At 31.2% G+C, this 19,606-nt stretch overlaps 4 protein-coding genes across 4 annotated transcripts; 1 reads left to right on the top strand and 3 right to left on the bottom strand.

Annotated features, from left to right (window-relative positions):
* Positions 1-288: 288 nt before the first annotated feature.
* On the top strand, positions 289-1,561 carry TVAGG3_0861310 (lipase; the record flags this gene model as incomplete). Its single annotated transcript, XM_001298469.2, has 1 exon — positions 289-1,440. The coding sequence occupies one exon, from the start codon at positions 289-291 to the stop codon at positions 1,438-1,440; it is 1,152 nt and encodes a 383-aa protein (XP_001298470.1).
* A 1,104-nt stretch (positions 1,562-2,665) lies between these two features.
* On the bottom strand, positions 2,666-3,870 carry TVAGG3_0861300 (pectin lyase-like family; the record flags this gene model as incomplete). The annotated part of the gene is made up of 1 exon (XM_001298470.1): positions 2,725-3,870. One exon carries the CDS (start codon positions 3,868-3,870, stop codon positions 2,725-2,727), a length of 1,146 nt encoding a protein of 381 aa, XP_001298471.1.
* Positions 3,871-6,898: 3,028 nt separating this feature from the next.
* On the bottom strand, positions 6,899-7,953 carry TVAGG3_0861290 (DDE endonuclease family; the record flags this gene model as incomplete). The annotated part of the gene is made up of 1 exon (XM_051249713.1): positions 6,899-7,953. A coding segment is annotated over one exon (1,055 nt), but the record flags the coding sequence as incomplete, so codon positions are not given.
* Positions 7,954-17,447: 9,494 nt separating this feature from the next.
* Positions 17,448-17,618, bottom strand: TVAGG3_0861280 (uncharacterized protein; the record flags this gene model as incomplete). The annotated part of the gene is made up of 1 exon (XM_051249712.1): positions 17,448-17,618. One exon carries the CDS (start codon positions 17,616-17,618, stop codon positions 17,448-17,450), a length of 171 nt encoding a protein of 56 aa, XP_051085187.1.
* Between the last annotated feature and the right edge of the window lie 1,988 nt (positions 17,619-19,606).

Raw genomic sequence — 19,606 nt, 5'->3', positions numbered from 1 at the left:
TCTGTTCAATCTATTTGTTGTATTCTGGTGGAATGAAAATGAAGTTTTAATCATTCAATACAAAATCCATAGAACCCTCTTGGATTTAAGATCATTTGATTTAGCACATGATATTTCTTGGCCATAACAACACGCTTTTGATTCCATCTGATCATTTATTGAATGAACGATAGCTCTTATTTGATCAAATAACCTTAAAATTATTTTATTGCTTTCTTTAAAACAAATATATGTCATGAGGTTTTATTAAGATTTCGAATTTTTCTCGATGAATTTATTGATTCATTTATGACATCAAAGTTGCAGAAGCTCAATGAAGGTGCAAAAGAACTTTGGAAAACTACTATAGGTAGTAGAAAAGCAGTTGAGTATGCCCAGATTACTGCATATCTGCTGACAAATCCAGCAAAATTAACTTTTAAAATTTTCTTTCATTTAATACTAGATTCTTTACACCCACGCCCACAATGCGAAAAAGCAGAGTTCACTGAAGATCAACTCAAAGAATTTCTTGATTACGCGATTCTTTCAAAAGAAGTTTATAATGAACCCGCAAAAAGAACCATACCAAAAGAAATTAATCATATAATATTTGAAGATCCAAACTCGAATATTGATAAGACACCATATTTTATTGTTAATAGCGAAGAACGAAATAAAATCATCCTTGCAGTACGTGGATCATATACATTTGGTGATTTCTTCACAGATGTTAAGGCTAGTGCTATAAATGTAGATGGAATTCTCATGCATAATGGCGTTTTTTCAGCAGCCAACGGAATATTTGTACGAAGTTCTGAACATCTTGTAAATCTATCTAAAGAGAATAATGGTAGGCAAATTGTTATTACCGGGCACTCACTTGGTGCAGCAGTTGCCTCTGTTCTTGCCATCCTTATGAAAAAACATTATCCAGATCTAAATATCAAGGCTGTATGCTTTTCACCAGTACCATGTGTTAGTAGTGAAGTCATTCCTGATTCATATAACTACATTACATCGTTTGTTGTCAGTGACGATCCAGTTCCATTTTTATCTCTTCATAACACAGCCCAAGTTCCAGAGACAGAACTCCCAGAAATTATTCGTAAATTCGTAGAAGACTGTATTACGCGTGATATTTCAGATCCACTTCCTCTTCCAGAAGATTTAGACATGTTTTCGAATCCTTTCGAACAACCTTCTCCGTCAATGGATAAAATTATTGAGGATTTGAAGAAGATCTCAATGAGAACAACAGCTTTGTATCCTCCAGGAAGAATGTATAGATTCCTTTTGACAGGTTCTACGTTCAAGAGAATTTCGGCAGAAAAAATTGATGATAATATCGAATATTTCGGTGTATTTAGAAAAGGAGTGAATGAAGAAGATCACGCAATGATAATTTATCATGACAGCGTGGCTGAGTTACTTCAAATGCTCGAAAATGATAAAAAATAGATTCCTGTTTATTTTTAGCACTTAAAAGTAAAATTATAATTTGCCAATGCTTAATTAAATGTTATATACTCTATATATATATTAAGATTGAACACAAATTGAATCACATTTCGGAACATGACTGATATTTAGAAAAATACAATTCGTAAAGTATCTCCAAACTGAATTTTAGAGTTGGAGAAGATTCTTATCCAAACAGGATCCTTAACAATGAAAATGTTTTTAATTCTTATGTTCTTCTAATGGTTTATAGTCTTGTTGGGAAGTAAATCTTTGTAAAACATATTCTAAGTTAATATGGTATCATGTTTTCATAACATTACTCTTTGAATTTGATTATTTTAGATTAAATATAATGAAGATTAAATAAAATATTCCAATAAATGAAGCTTGTAAAATTTATTGAGTTGATGCTGTGATTTATTTTCTTTGTCTTTTCAGCTTTTAATGAAGAAAATTAAAATCGAATAACAAAATTTCCAAAACAATATTATAATCAAACATTATTTCATAAATTTATTTTAGATTTATCCTCATATTATCGATTTTGAAAAATATTTGGAAATATAACAATGCTCCATATTCAAACGGAAGCTCATTGGCTGGTATTCGTTGATAATGTCGAGCTTATTTACTCTTTTTAAATCAAAATCATCATTCAAACTACTCAATTCTTAACTAAATCTGCACATTTTGGGTCCTCATACGAAATTAAAATATAACCTTTAGAACATCTTATCATTTTCAATTGCGCGACAGAGTTGTAATGCAAGATTGTATCATGATTGCATAAATTACTAAATTATTACCATCTACACTAAAATATACAAAGAATTTTAACCAAATCCTCTTTCATATATAAGTATTACTTAAATCATGTGAATCATTAAAATATTTTGATAATTCTTTGATATATCTATAACAACTCTGATGCTTACAAAAAGGTCATTTACAATTTTAATGTTTCAGAAAGTTCGATTAAATCTTGATAACAACCTTCATCGTTATTGGAAAAGATCAAGAATACCAAATATCCTTCTAGAGATAACTCTGATTTAAGTATAAATTATGGCCTCACCCATAACCATAAAATTATTTATTGTTAATATGACAGATAAAACAACATAAATTCAACATAACGAATAATATAATAATATACTCTACTCATTCTGAAGATAAGTATTAATATAAATCTAAAAAAAATAAACAAAAACTCGTAAATTTGATCGAAATTGTATTTTAGCAATTTTTTTTAAATACAAGACAGAAATATAAAATCTCAACTTACTCAAGCATTGCAGCTCTTTCTTCGTTTGCTTCTGAGTAGCTGTATTCTTCATCATGAGAATGCTTTGGTTTTGCGCAGAAGAAGTTAACGAAAACGATATAGCCGATGAAAGCAACAAGAACGACAATGCAAGTGTAGAGTAAAGTGTGGAATACGTTTGTTTCATCCTTTCCCTTTTGAGCTGTGCTATCTTGGGCAGCTTCAGCGGTCTGTGTTGCCTTGTTAGATCCACTTCCGATTGCAGTTGGAACATAAGTTCTCTTAGCAAAGATTTTTCCGGTTGCGTAAAATGCAAGGTCGTTTGTTGTTGGATCATTAGTGACTGTGTTTTGGGTGAAAACAACAGAACCGTAGGTGGATGTATCATCGAGGCGGCATGAAATTACGGTGATCTTTGAATTGGAACCCTTTGTTTGGAACATATTGCACTTAGTTAGGACATTCTTGAAGAATGAGCATGATCTGAAGTCAAGGGATTTGGAATTCTCGACATAAACAAGACCATATGAATTGGCATAGTTGGAGAAAATATTGCACATTGTGAAGAGAGCATTGTTGCAGTTAAGAAGGTAAATGACACCACATGGGCTTACATTATTTTCAAATGTACTGTAAGAAACCTTGAAAGACTTTTGTGTTTCGAAATAAATGTTACCGTAGGCATAGGACTTGGTTTTGCCGTTAAGAGCTGAACATGAAGAAATGTTAATGCTTGTAACAGTTGGGAAACCTTGGAGATTAAGTTGGCGGCTACCTGTTGCGCATTGGTAAGCACTTAAATAGGAAAGTGTGTAAGGAATATCAACAGATGTTTCAACATAACCAATAACAGAATCTTGGGCAGCACCAATTGTTGATTTGTAAATTGCATTTCTATAAAAATATGGTTTGAATGTTCCGCTAAGAGCGAATGAACTTCCACGGTTTCCGATACATGATTCGAAATAGTTGGTAGTAATGTTTGCCCAGCTTCCTTCGGATGTACCGTAGAGAGTAATTGGACCTGGACCTGATGCTGAGCCAACTTTGATGAATTGGCACTTATTTATAACAATATCTTGAGACATAGCAATGTTGAGTGCAGCCGATTGTGGGCCAGTGTAATTCTCACTGGCAATATTGTATATAAGGGTGAAGAACATCAGTAATACAATTGAATGAGCTTATTTTTTTGAGAAGAACATAGAAATTATATGATTCACTTTTGAGTCATAGTTAAGGAAAGACCGTAATCTCACATCTTCATTTAAACTAGTTTATTAAGTATTGTATGAGATAAAAACCAATAATATATTCTGAAAAAGGAAAACCATATATGACGCAAATTTGCGTCATAGTTGGTAATAAGGATAAGTTATTATTTAGAACAGGATAAAAGAAATAAATAACTATTCGATAATCATTTCATATTTCCATGTATCGTTTGAATATTTTTTTTTAAATCGAAAGTTGAAATTTATTGGGGAGAAGCTTCCTAAACTTTTTAATCCCATAAATATGGTCATTATCTGGAATAAAGAGTTAAGCGTCATATGTCACTTTTTGTACTAAGGAAACATCGACTTTATGCGTTATGACTTTTCGATGAGGAAACAAGTGTTCACGTATTATAAACTTCCTTATTCCAATAAACCGGCCCTAAACATAATTAATTTTAAGCATTATAATGGTCTCTTTTCTATGATAACCAAATCAATTTGGTTATCATAGAAAAGCACCAAAAACTGGAATAGGAATCGGCAATATGGAATTATGAAACAACTAGGATAAAATGGATATGGGACATTCATGAATGCATTCACTTTTTTCAAGACTTTTTAATGAATTTCAAATTCCTCAGATTATTTTCAATAGATTTTCCGTACCATATCATTTTTATTAGACAAAGCTATCTTTTCGATGAAATTTTTGCAAAAATACTCTGTTTTGAAAAAGATTTATGTAAATTTTTTGATAAAAGTGTCTTGAATGATTATCATTGATAATACCATTCCAATTGAATGCTGTTTTCGGCTGCTTTTATAAAACTTTGATCATATTGTACTCATAATTTTTTTTTGTATTTTGGTCAAAAACTAAGCTAACATCAGCTGTATATTTGCATAAGCCATTAATAAGCTTTGGTATAGGTTATACTGAGTTTAGACGATCATACAATTTAGACTTTTTTCATTTAATTTAGTCTAACAAAGAGTGATTATCTTACTATTTGATTCATAAATATATAGGAAATAATAGTTTTATACCTTAATATGATAAAATTTTATAAAATTTTCTCTTCTCCTTTGGCAATATTAGTCATTGGGGAGAAGCTTCCTAAACTTTTTAATCCCATAAATATGGTCATTATCTGGAATAAAGAGTTAAGCGTCATATGTCACTTTTTGTACTAAGGAAACATCGACTTTATGCGTTATGACTTTTCGATGAGGAAACAAGTGTTCACGTATTATAAACTTCCTTATTCCAATAAACCGGCCCTAAACATAATTAATTTTAAGCATTATAATGGTCTCTTTTCTATGATAACCAAATCAATTTGGTTATCATAGAAAAGCACCAAAAACTGGAATAGGAATAGCCGCGTTAAAACAGGAATAGGCAATATGGAAACAAGGGTAGACTCAAACTCATACTCAAGGCAAGACTGATACAAGAATTACAACAAAATTTTACAAAATCTATTATTTATCTCAATTTAATGGCAGGTTTTAGTACCCGAAGAGTTTGCATTCTACTTTTTGCTCTTATTTTACAAAAATATTCTAAAAATTTGTAACTTCTTTTATAATATAATACTTTTTTTCAAATTTACTTTCCAAACGTTAATGTCTTGTTACGGCTATATCTTTGTACGGGGAAATAAAGAAATTTTATTATGCTATTATATTATTTTTTTAAATCAATATCTAATCAATAGTAAGTTAGATTTTTTATTAAAAGAGCAAATAAAGATACGATCGAGCAATAGTTTATTTTAAATCTCAATATTATAAAATAAATGTTCAAAATTTTTAAGTAATAATACTAAATACTTAAATAAGTAAAAGCACACAAGAAAAATATTCACTAACTTAAGAAAAAATCATATATTTAGAGAATTATCCCTTATAATAAGATTAAAAAAAATTAAACTGTTTTCAATCATCATCATCACCAGCTCCATAGAACTTGTGTTTGCGATAGATGACACATTTTGCAAGCCATTTGACACCACCAAGATATGACCACAAATCGCTGCCAACATCTCCACCTTGAAGACCTTTGATCAAACCATCAGGAACAATGTAAGTAATTTCATCGTCGAGCATGAACCAAACTCTTCCTTTGTTGACGAAGGCAACGAAATGACCTTGATGATAAGCAATAATGGAATGTATCTTAAATACATACGTTCCATCACTGAGTTGAGTTTTGTAGTTCTTCTTGATCTCAAATTTGTCAAAGAAGACATTTGGATCAGACCAATTCCTCTGAACGTCGACCCAGAGGAATGTTGAGATTTCATTGATATGAGAATCATCTGTGCACATTTGTTTAATTCCTTGATCAATACCTGCTGCACCAAGAGGAATGTGAAGCGAAACCGAATAGAAGCTTTCATCAGGAGTCTCAGTTTGATATTGGAATGTAACGGCAATATCTGGTTTGTTTGCTGATTCCGTAACATCATGTACAATCTTTTGAAATGTGTCATCGGCATCTTGCTGCTGGAAGTATTGCTTGCCGAGTGTTGTGATGAATTGTGAGCATGAAATTGTGTATTCCTTGTGGCGGTAGTGCAACATCTGATCATAAATTTCGGCAAGTGCTTTCACTGGCGTATATTCGACATCTCCCAAATGCTCCATTACATCTTTTCTGAAAGTATTTACGTAGAACAAAACTTGCAAAACGGCATTGACATGGCAGGTAGCTCCCTCATTATGTAATCCTGGAATTGACATTTTTGTTTCGATGTTGTAGATTGCATTTTGTGTTCTTTTAACAAGTATCTTATCAATCTTTTCATATCCAGCTAGTGGAGATGGAATCTTCATTGGAGTTTCTGGAGTTTGGAGATAAAGATCTTTTGGAACACATCTTGGCTTTGGCATTGGGCTTCCTGAACCATTTGGTTCTGGTGTTGCTGCAGCTTCTTTTTCATCTTTTGGAGTGCAAGGAAAATCGCAGTTATCCTTCTCACTGAGAGGTGTGGAATCGATGTGATAGTTATCTAAAGCAAACAATCCTTGAACAATAAGTGGAAGATTGCCTTTTTCACCACGATATCCTATTGCCAAGACACTCCAATTACTTTTATCGCGTGCAAAGCGGCGTTCGACAATTTGGCGATCATGTGCAATCGCATTATTGCGTTTTGTAACTTCTTCGTCATCACCTCTTTGCATAATGACGGCTGTTGGATGGTATTTCTGAATACCGATGTAACCTCTATCTGCAAGAAGTCCTAATGCAACAGATTCAACTCCACGTTGGACATGTAAAAAATCTGAAGCTCCTGATAAATCAAATACTTTCTTATCGTGAACTGAAGCTAAAAAACTTGTATTCATGTGAATTACCTGTCCTAAAGGATTAACAAGAACTTGAACCTTCATACCATTGCAATGGTTTTTAGCATCCCATGAACTTTTACGCTCAGCAAGATCAAGAGGAACGGTAAAAGGAATAGTAGAGCTATCAACTGCAGCAACACATGTTGGAAAGTTATCGAACTCCTTGTCACAGGGAGAATATTGTTTTGGAATGAATTCAGCAATGAAAATTGGGAACATCCTGTTTGTTGTTTTGTTAATGATTTTGCTGAGGTAACTCTGTTTCAAACTAACAATTCCTGACATTTTTTGCAATGGAAGATAAGTGCAATAGTAAGTTAATGTTAGGAATAACGCATCTAATGGATCACAACCGTTTTTCCGACCGCGTCTGGATGAAAACTCATGCTCGCGAACAACATCAACTAAATACAAGAGTTGATCCAAAGAAAAGTTACAAAGGTCTTTGACATTTAAGATTGGGTGTGCCTCAAGGAATTTTTGTAAGCTAAACTTTCTGACAACTTTAAATTCTTCGGCATTAGCTGGTGCTTGATTTTCATCTTCACTTGCGGGCTCTGATTCATCAAGATAAGCTAAGTGCATTTGCATTCTCACGATTTCCTTGGATCGGGTTTTGGACTTCTGGATATCATCCAAGAACTCGGAATCATCCTTGTACTCCATTAATGAAAGTGATATGAACATTTCTTCTAAGAGTTTTCATTCAATTCATGTTTTTAAGAAGTTAGTGAATTAATTTTCATATCTCAGAAATTCGAAAAATAATTGTTTAAGGATACCCTTACATTGCGTAGTTAGAAAGAGAATATGATATTGTCATGATTGCTAAAGTTTTAGGCTCCAGAAATGAATATACATCAAACTGAAACAATTGATAAATTGAATGAACTTTTGAGAGGTTCTCAAATAAAAAAAATTATCTAATTTTTTACAATATTACTATTATTTTATCCACATATGTATATATAGTAATTTGAGAAAACTTTTAGGAAAAAATAAGTTTAATAAAAATCTGAATTTTACTTGTTGTGGGATTGTTATTAATTGACACTCCAGACGTATTACTAATAGTTATGCGTATGCAATTAAAGTATTTCTGATGGACAAAATGTGAGATTTATATCAGATAATTCATTTCTACTATTAAGTTATTCATTTATGAGTTTGCACTTATTCGCACTAAATAAATAACTATTAAAAATTGTTTTAATTAATTGACACCATATAATAGAGTGAATTTTGTTTGATCAAACAACAATAGATGATAGATATAAAGCCAAGAAACTTGCTATTAATATGCTCTACTTGCTATTTCAATGTAAGTATGATATTTTCTAAATGTTTCGTTCAGATAACTTAGATATATTAGTCAAAATTTGAAATTTTAATAGCACATATATTAAAAATAATTATTATTCATAAAAGATTAATGAAATAGTAAAAAAAAATCAATCAAATTATAAAAATACAACATTTAGAAGAATTCTTATTATCCTTCAAAAAGTCAGTATTTCTGCTGTAATTTTCTACAACATTGTAGTTATTGCACTTTGTCTATGGATTTGTATATATGTTATATATAAATTATATATCTAAACTGCCCATAAGTGCAATTTTTATATAAATTGTTTATTTCTTTAACAATTTCATATGAAATATGCTTTTTTAAGCGTATCAAAGCTGTGTTCTTAATGTGCATGGATATATCAAGAAAAATGTCGAAAAAAAATGTGAATTCACAAATTCACTGAATTTTCACCGTTTTTTGAATTTTGCTACAGCACTAATATTAAATAATACTAAAATCTTCTGTCTTTGTAAAAGAATAAATTCTGACAAAAAGTGCTCGTTTAAATTTAATGATCATCTGTATGACTAAGTGGTAAAAAGTGTTTATGACCAAAAAAGGGTTACATGCTTAGTCTCTTTTTCTGACAGGATACTCTAGATTTACATGATCTCTATTTCATATCTCCGTTTTTAGATTCTTCGACAGATTTTATGATAGAAAACCAAGATTAACAAATTTCCGGCATGTTAATGAAGAAATCTGCAGCTACCCTCAATATTCTTTCAATAATCAGTATCGTTTCTCTTACAATTTATTTTTTTCTCAATAATTTAACAAGAAATAACAATACACACTTAGTTTTACGTATAAAAGCTAAGTGTCGAACTTAATCAACTTTACTTACTTAGCAAATGAATATTTTTGTGGTTGCGAGTTCTGAATGCTGAAGTTTTAGATTTCTCTATAAATGATATCATTGCACTTACAATGTTGTTCCAGCCTATCGCATAAATCATAGAAAATCCAAAAAAAAAAATAATATAAAGAAAATTCATGTCATGAAGTTCAAAAAAATACCGTGTAACATTAAAATTTGTTATGCATAATACATTTTAGCTATTATTGATTTTTTTTAATTTTCGAGAAATTGAATGGTGAGTCCGATAGAGAAATTTTTAAAAATCCTAGTCCCTCATAGAAGTAATTTCCCTCGTCTCCCATACTTCCAAATGTATGCATATGACATAAACTTTTATGCATTACACAAATGGCCAATAATATCTATAGAGTAAAAAATTAGAAATTTAATTTTTTTATATGATAGTTATATTTCAGATTTGCGAGCGTAACTTTTTTCTCCATGGCATACTTGTTTTAAGAGCAAATGATCAAAATCGTCCTTCAATTATTGAAGGAGCTGATATCTTTTGAAAATTGAATTGAAAGGGTATTCAATTTTCAAATTTCCTCTCAATTTTGGAAACATATCAACTCTATGAATTAACAATTATGTGCCTTCACAGTTTATCAGTCATATAAGGTGCTTATAAAGAAAAAAGTTACGCTCGCAAAATATGTTTTTATATAGATTTCACATAAAATAATTATGTAATTTCTAAAAATATTTTTGTTCTTGAATATTAAAGTGTATTGTAGTTTAAAAAGTTTTAAATATGTTGCTAAAATTTCAGGTTTATAGCTCATGTCTAGCATGACTTCTTTGTATGCGCAAAAAATCTGACACGTAAGGGTATCCTTAACACAAAAATTGATCAAATGCTTCTCTAATTATCTAAATAGCTAAAATTGTAAATTCAAGATATTTGACACAAATTCAATTTTGACGGTTTGAAACAGTGCGTTTATTCTTCCGTTTATTTCTAAAAGCATAGCATTTTTATTAAATATGATTCTAATAATTTTTTGGATTAAACAGATATCTGTGGTCAATTCTATTGATTTTTTTTCCACTCGGAATACATTTTTAAGATATGTAATTTGATCCCACTACTATCAAATGATTAATGCATATAAAAAAAGCAATTACATTTAAAAAAACGAACTATTGAAAAATTGACAGTTGACGGTATAGTTTCAATTTTTTGAATTGATATCGACTATTTTAAAAATGAAACTCTTTTGGAGTTTTTTATGCATCAAAAGGTATTAGTAATATTTTACGAACTATTTTAAAAATGAAACTCTTTTGGAGTTTTTTTATGGTAATGTATTATTACTGGGGAGAAGCTTCCTAAACTTTTTAATCCCATAAATATGGTCATTATCTGGAATAAAGAGTTAAGCGTCATATGTCACTTTTTGTACTAAGGAAACATCGACTTTATGCGTTATGACTTTTCGATGAGGAAACAAGTGTTCACGTATTATAAACTTCCTTATTCCAATAAACCGGCCCTAAACATAATTAATTTTAAGCATTATAATGGTCTCTTTTCTATGATAACCAAATCAATTTGGTTATCATAGAAAAGCACCAAAAAATGGAATAGGAATAGCCGCGTTAAAACAGGAATAGGCAATATGGAAACAAGGGTAGACTCAAACTCATACTCAAGGCAAGACTGATACAAGAATTACAACAAAATTTTACAAAATCTATTATTTATCTCAATTTAATGGCAGGTTTTAGTACCCGAAGAGTTTGCATTCTACTTTTTGCTCTTATTTTACAAAAATATTCTAAAAATTTGTAACTTCTTTTATAATATAATACTTTTTTTCAAATTTACTTTCCAAACGTTAATGTCTTGTTACGGCTATATCTTTGTACGGGGAAATAAAGAAATTTTATTATGCTATTATATTATTTTTTTAAATCAATATCTAATCAATAGTAAGTTAGATTTTTTATTAAAAGAGCAAATAAAGATACGATCGAGCAATAGTTTATTTTAAATCTCAATATTATAAAATAAATGTTCAAAATTTTTAAGTAATAATACTAAATACTTAAATAAGTAAAAGCACACAAGAAAAATATTCACTAACTTAAGAAAAAATCATATATTTAGAGAATTATCCCTTATAATAAGATTAAAAAAAATTAAACTGTTTTCAATCATCATCATCACCAGCTCCATAGAACTTGTGTTTGCGATAGATGACACATTTTGCAAGCCATTTGACACCACCAAGATATGACCACAAATCGCTGCCAACATCTCCACCTTGAAGACCTTTGATCAAACCATCAGGAACAATGTAAGTAATTTCATCGTCGAGCATGAACCAAACTCTTCCTTTGTTGACGAAGGCAACGAAATGACCTTGATGATAAGCAATAATGGAATGTATCTTAAATACATACGTTCCATCACTGAGTTGAGTTTTGTAGTTCTTCTTGATCTCAAATTTGTCAAAGAAGACATTTGGATCAGACCAATTCCTCTGAACGTCGACCCAGAGGAATGTTGAGATTTCATTGATATGAGAATCATCTGTGCACATTTGTTTAATTCCTTGATCAATACCTGCTGCACCAAGAGGAATGTGAAGCGAAACCGAATAGAAGCTTTCATCAGGAGTCTCAGTTTGATATTGGAATGTAACGGCAATATCTGGTTTGTTTGCTGATTCCGTAACATCATGTACAATCTTTTGAAATGTGTCATCGGCATCTTGCTGCTGGAAGTATTGCTTGCCGAGTGTTGTGATGAATTGTGAGCATGAAATTGTGTATTCCTTGTGGCGGTAGTGCAACATCTGATCATAAATTTCGGCAAGTGCTTTCACTGGCGTATATTCGACATCTCCCAAATGCTCCATTACATCTTTTCTGAAAGTATTTACGTAGAACAAAACTTGCAAAACGGCATTGACATGGCAGGTAGCTCCCTCATTATGTAATCCTGGAATTGACATTTTTGTTTCGATGTTGTAGATTGCATTTTGTGTTCTTTTAATAAGTATCTTATCAATCTTTTCATATCCAGCTAGTGGAGATGGAATCTTCATTGGAGTTTCTGGAGTTTGGAGATAAAGATCTTTTGGAACACATCTTGGCTTTGGCATTGGGCTTCCTGAACCATTTGGTTCTGGTGTTGCTGCAGCTTCTTTTTCATCTTTTGGAGTGCAAGGAAAATCGCAGTTATCCTTCTCACTGAGAGGTGTGGAATCGATGTGATAGTTATCTAAAGCAAACAATCCTTGAACAATAAGTGGAAGATTGCCTTTTTCACCACGATATCCTATTGCCAAGACACTCCAATTACTTTTATCGCGTGCAAAGCGGCGTTCGACAATTTGGCGATCATGTGCAATCGCATTATTGCGTTTTGTAACTTCTTCGTCATCACCTCTTTGCATAATGACGGCTGTTGGATGGTATTTCTGAATACCGATGTAACCTCTATCTGCAAGAAGTCCTAATGCAACAGATTCAACTCCACGTTGGACATGTAAAAAATCTGAAGCTCCTGATAAATCAAATACTTTCTTATCGTGAACTGAAGCTAAAAAACTTGTATTCATGTGAATTACCTGTCCTAAAGGATTAACAAGAACTTGAACCTTCATACCATTGCAATGGTTTTTAGCATCCCATGAACTTTTACGCTCAGCAAGATCAAGAGGAACGGTAAAAGGAATAGTAGAGCTATCAACTGCAGCAACACATGTTGGAAAGTTATCGAACTCCTTGTCACAGGGAGAATATTGTTTTGGAATGAATTCAGCAATGAAAATTGGGAACATCCTGTTTGTTGTTTTGTTAATGATTTTGCTGAGGTAACTCTGTTTCAAACTAACAATTCCTGACATTTTTTGCAATGGAAGATAAGTGCAATAGTAAGTTAATGTTAGGAATAACGCATCTAATGGATCACAACCGTTTTTCCGACCGCGTCTGGATGAAAACTCATGCTCGCGAACAACATCAACTAAATACAAGAGTTGATCCAAAGAAAAGTTACAAAGGTCTTTGACATTTAAGATTGGGTGTGCCTCAAGGAATTTTTGTAAGCTAAACTTTCTGACAACTTTAAATTCTTCGGCATTAGCTGGTGCTTGATTTTCATCTTCACTTGCGGGCTCTGATTCATCAAGATAAGCTAAGTGCATTTGCATTCTCACGATTTCCTTGGATCGGGTTTTGGACTTCTGGATATCATCCAAGAACTCGGAATCATCCTTGTACTCCATTAATGAAAGTGATATGAACATTTCTTCTAAGAGTTTTCATTCAATTCATGTTTTTAAGAAGTTAGTGAATTAATTTTCATATCTCAGAAATTCGAAAAATAATTGTTTAAGGATACCCTTACATTGCGTAGTTAGAAAGAGAATATGATATTGTCATGATTGCTAAAGTTTTAGGCTCCAGAAATGAATATACATCAAACTGAAACAATTGATAAATTGAATGAACTTTTGAGAGGTTCTCAAATAAAAAAAATTATCTAATTTTTTACAATATTACTATTATTTTATCCACATATGTATATATAGTAATTTGAGAAAACTTTTAGGAAAAAATAAGTTTAATAAAAATCTGAATTTTACTTGTTGTGGGATTGTTATTAATTGACACTCCAGACGTATTACTAATAGTTATGCGTATGCAATTAAAGTATTTCTGATGGACAAAATGTGAGATTTATATCAGATAATTCATTTCTACTATTAAGTTATTCATTTATGAGTTTGCACTTATTCGCACTAAATAAATAACTATTAAAAATTGTTTTAATTAATTGACACCATATAATAGAGTGAATTTTGTTTGATCAAACAACAATAGATGATAGATATAAAGCCAAGAAACTTGCTATTAATATGCTCTACTTGCTATTTCAATGTAAGTATGATATTTTCTAAATGTTTCGTTCAGATAACTTAGATATATTAGTCAAAATTTGAAATTTTAATAGCACATATATTAAAAATAATTATTATTCATAAAAGATTAATGAAATAGTAAAAAAAAATCAATCAAATTATAAAAATACAACATTTAGAAGAATTCTTATTATCCTTCAAAAAGTCAGTATTTCTGCTGTAATTTTCTACAACATTGTAGTTATTGCACTTTGTCTATGGATTTGTATATATGTTATATATAAATTATATATCTAAACTGCCCATAAGTGCAATTTTTATATAAATTGTTTATTTCTTTAACAATTTCATATGAAATATGCTTTTTTAAGCGTATCAAAGCTGTGTTCTTAATGTGCATGGATATATCAAGAAAAATGTCGAAAAAAAATGTGAATTCACAAATTCACTGAATTTTCACCGTTTTTTGAATTTTGCTACAGCACTAATATTAAATAATACTAAAATCTTCTGTCTTTGTAAAAGAATAAATTCTGACAAAAAGTGCTCGTTTAAATTTAATGATCATCTGTATGACTAAGTGGTAAAAAGTGTTTATGACCAAAAAAGGGTTACATGCTTAGTCTCTTTTTCTGACAGGATACTCTAGATTTACATGATCTCTATTTCATATCTCCGTTTTTAGATTCTTCGACAGATTTTATGATAGAAAACCAAGATTAACAAATTTCCGGCATGTTAATGAAGAAATCTGCAGCTACCCTCAATATTCTTTCAATAATCAGTATCGTTTCTCTTACAATTTATTTTTTTCTCAATAATTTAACAAGAAATAACAATACACACTTAGTTTTACGTATAAAAGCTAAGTGTCGAACTTAATCAACTTTACTTACTTAGCAAATGAATATTTTTGTGGTTGCGAGTTCTGAATGCTGAAGTTTTAGATTTCTCTATAAATGATATCATTGCACTTACAATGTTGTTCCAGCCTATCGCATAAATCATAGAAAATCCAAAAAAAAAATAATATAAAGAAAATTCATGTCATGAAGTTCAAAAAAATACCGTGTAACATTAAAATTTGTTATGCATAATACATTTTAGCTATTATTGATTTTTTTTAATTTTCGAGAAATTGAATGGTGAGTCCGATAGAGAAATTTTTAAAAATCCTAGTCCCTCATAGAAGTAATTTCCCTCGTCTCCCATACTTCCAAATGTATGCATATGACATAAACTTTTATGCATTACACAAATGGCCAATAATATCTATAGAGTAAAAAATTAGAAATTTAATTTTTTTATATGATAGTTATATTTCAGATTTGCGAGCGTAACTTTTTTCTCCATGGCATACTTGTTTTAAGAGCAAATGATCAAAATCGTCCTTCAATTATTGAAGGAGCTGATATCTTTTGAAAATTGAATTGAAAGGGTATTCAATTTTCAAATTTCCTCTCAATTTTGGAAACATATCAACTCTATGAATTAACAATTATGTGCCTTCACAGTTTATCAGTCATATAAGGTGCTTATAAAGAAAAAAGTTACGCTCGCAAAATATGTTTTTATATAGATTTCACATAAAATAATTATGTAATTTCTAAAAAGAATATTTTTGTTCTTGAATATTAAAGTGTATTGTAGTTTAAAAAGTTTTAAATATGTTGCTAAAATTTCAGGTTTATAGCTCATGTCTAGCATGACTTCTTTGTATGCGCAAAAAATCTGACACGTAAGGGTATCCTTAACACAAAAATTGATCAAATGCTTCTCTAATTATCTAAATAGCTAAAATTGTAAATTCAAGATATTTGACACAAATTCAATTTTGACGGTTTGAAACAGTGCGTTTATTCTTCCGTTTATTTCTAAAAGCATAGCATTTTTATTAAATATGATTCTAATAATATTTTTGGATTAAACAGATATCTGTGGTCAATTCTATTGATTTTTTTTCCACTCGGAATACATTTTTAAGATATGTAATTTGATCCCACTACTATCAAATGATTAATGCATATAAAAAAAGCAATTACATTTAAAAAAACGAACTATTGAAAAATTGACAGTTGACGGTATAGTTTCAATTTTTTGAATTGATATCGACTATTTTAAAAATGAAACTCTTTTGGAGTTTTTTATGCATCAAAAGGTATTAGTAATATTTTACGAACTATTTTAAAAATGAAACTCTTTTGGAGTTTTTTTATGGTAATGTATTATTACTGGGGAGAAGCTTCCTAAACTTTTTAATCCCATAAATATGGTCATTATCTGGAATAAAGAGTTAAGCGTCATATGTCACTTTTTGTACTAAGGAAACATCGACTTTATGCGTTATGACTTTTCGATGAGGAAACAAGTGTTCACGTATTATAAACTTCCTTATTCCAATAAACCGGCCCTAAACATAATTAATTTTAAGCATTATAATGGTCTCTTTTCTATGATAACCAAATCAATTTGGTTATCATAGAAAAGCACCAAAAAATGGAATAGGAATAGCCGCGTTAAAACAGGAATAGGCAATATGGAAACAAGGGTAGACTCAAACTCATACTCAAGGCAAGACTGATACAAGAATTACAACAAAATTTTACAAAATCTATTATTTATCTCAATTTAATGGCAGGTTTTAGTACCCGAAGAGTTTGCATTCTACTTTTTGCTCTTATTTTACAAAAATATTCTAAAAATTTGTAACTTCTTTTATAATATAATACTTTTTTTCAAATTTACTTTCCAAACGTTAATGTCTTGTTACGGCTATATCTTTGTACGGGGAAATAAAGAAATTTTATTATGCTATTATATTATTTTTTTAAATCAATATCTAATCAATAGTAAGTTAGATTTTTTATTAAAAGAGCAAATAAAGATACGATCGAGCAATAGTTTATTTTAAATCTCAATATTATAAAATAAATGTTCAAAATTTTTAAGTAATAATACTAAATACTTAAATAAGTAAAAGCACACAAGAAAAATATTCACTAACTTAAGAAAAAATCATATATTTAGAGAATTATCCCTTATAATAAGATTAAAAAAAATTAAACTGTTTTCAATCATCATCATCACCAGCTCCATAGAACTTGTGTTTGCGATAGATGACACATTTTGCAAGCCATTTGACACCACCAAGATATGACCACAAATCGCTGCCAACATCTCCACCTTGAAGACCTTTGATCAAACCATCAGGAACAATGTAAGTAATTTCATCGTCGAGCATGAACCAAACTCTTCCTTTGTTGACGAAGGCAACGAAATGACCTTGATGATAAGCAATAATGGAATGTATCTTAAATACATACGTTCCATCACTGAGTTGAGTTTTGTAGTTCTTCTTGATCTCAAATTTGTCAAAGAAGACATTTGGATCAGACCAATTCCTCTGAACGTCGACCCAGAGGAATGTTGAGATTTCATTGATATGAGAATCATCTGTGCACATTTGTTTAATTCCTTGATCAATACCTGCTGCACCAAGAGGAATGTGAAGCGAAACCGAATAGAAGCTTTCATCAGGAGTCTCAGTTTGATATTGGAATGTAACGGCAATATCTGGTTTGTTTGCTGATTCCGTAACATCATGTACAATCTTTTGAAATGTGTCATCGGCATCTTGCTGCTGGAAGTATTGCTTGCCGAGTGTTGTGATGAATTGTGAGCATGAAATTGTGTATTCCTTGTGGCGGTAGTGCAACATCTGATCATAAATTTCGGCAAGTGCTTTCACTGGCGTATATTCGACATCTCCCAAATGCTCCATTACATCTTTTCTGAAAGTATTTACGTAGAACAAAACTTGCAAAACGGCATTGACATGGCAGGTAGCTCCCTCATTATGTAATCCTGGAATTGACATTTTTGTTTCGATGTTGTAGATTGCATTTTGTGTTCTTTTAATAAGTATCTTATCAATCTTTTCATATCCAGCTAGTGGAGATGGAATCTTCATTGGAGTTTCTGGAGTTTGGAGATAAAGATCTTTTGGAACACATCTTGGCTTTGGCATTGGGCTTCCTGAACCATTTGGTTCTGGTGTTGCTGCAGCTTCTTTTTCATCTTTTGGAGTGCAAGGAAAATCGCAGTTATCCTTCTCACTGAGAGGTGTGGAATCGATGTGATAGTTATCTAAAGCAAACAATCCTTGAACAATAAGTGGAAGATTGCCTTTTTCACCACGATATCCTATTGCCAAGACACTCCAATTACTTTTATCGCGTGCAAAGCGGCGTTCGACAATTTGGCGATCATGTGCAATCGCATTATTGCGTTTTGTAACTTCTTCGTCATCACCTCTTTGCATAATGACGGCTGTTGGATGGTATTTCTGAATACCGATGTAACCTCTATCTGCAAGAAGTCCTAATGCAACAGATTCAACTCCACGTTGGACATGTAAAAAATCTGAAGCTCCTGATAAATCAAATACTTTCTTATCGTGAACTGAAGCTAAAAAACTTGTATTCATGTGAATTACCTGTCCTAAAGGATTAACAAGAACTTGAACCTTCATACCATTGCAATGGTTTTTAGCATCCCATGAACTTTTACGCTCAGCAAGATCAAGAGGAACGGTAAAAGGAATAGTAGAGCTATCAACTGCAGCAACACATGTTGGAAAGTTATCGAACTCCTTGTCACAGGGAGAATATTGTTTTGGAATGAATTCAGCAATGAAAATTGGGAACATCCTGTTTGTTGTTTTGTTAATGATTTTGCTGAGGTAACTCTGTTTCAAACTAACAATTCCTGACATTTTTTGCAATGGAAGATAAGTGCAATAGTAAGTTAATGTTAGGAATAACGCATCTAATGGATCACAACCGTTTTTCCGACCGCGTCTGGATGAAAACTCATGCTCGCGAACAACATCAACTAAATACAAGAGTTGATCCAAAGAAAAGTTACAAAGGTCTTTGACATTTAAGATTGGGTGTGCCTCAAGGAATTTTTGTAAGCTAAACTTTCTGACAACTTTAAATTCTTCGGCATTAGCTGGTGCTTGATTTTCATCTTCACTTGCGGGCTCTGATTCATCAAGATAAGCTAAGTGCATTTGCATTCTCACGATTTCCTTGGATCGGGTTTTGGACTTCTGGATATCATCCAAGAACTCGGAATCATCCTTGTACTCCATTAATGAAAGTGATATGAACATTTCTTCTAAGAGTTTTCATTCAATTCATGTTTTTAAGAAGTTAGTGAATTAAT

Source organism: Trichomonas vaginalis, chromosome VI (genome assembly GCF_026262505.1).
Source record: "Trichomonas vaginalis G3 chromosome VI, whole genome shotgun sequence".
Taxonomy (NCBI): Eukaryota; Parabasalia; order Trichomonadida; family Trichomonadidae; genus Trichomonas; species Trichomonas vaginalis.
This window is presented reverse-complemented; position numbering and strand designations above follow the sequence as displayed.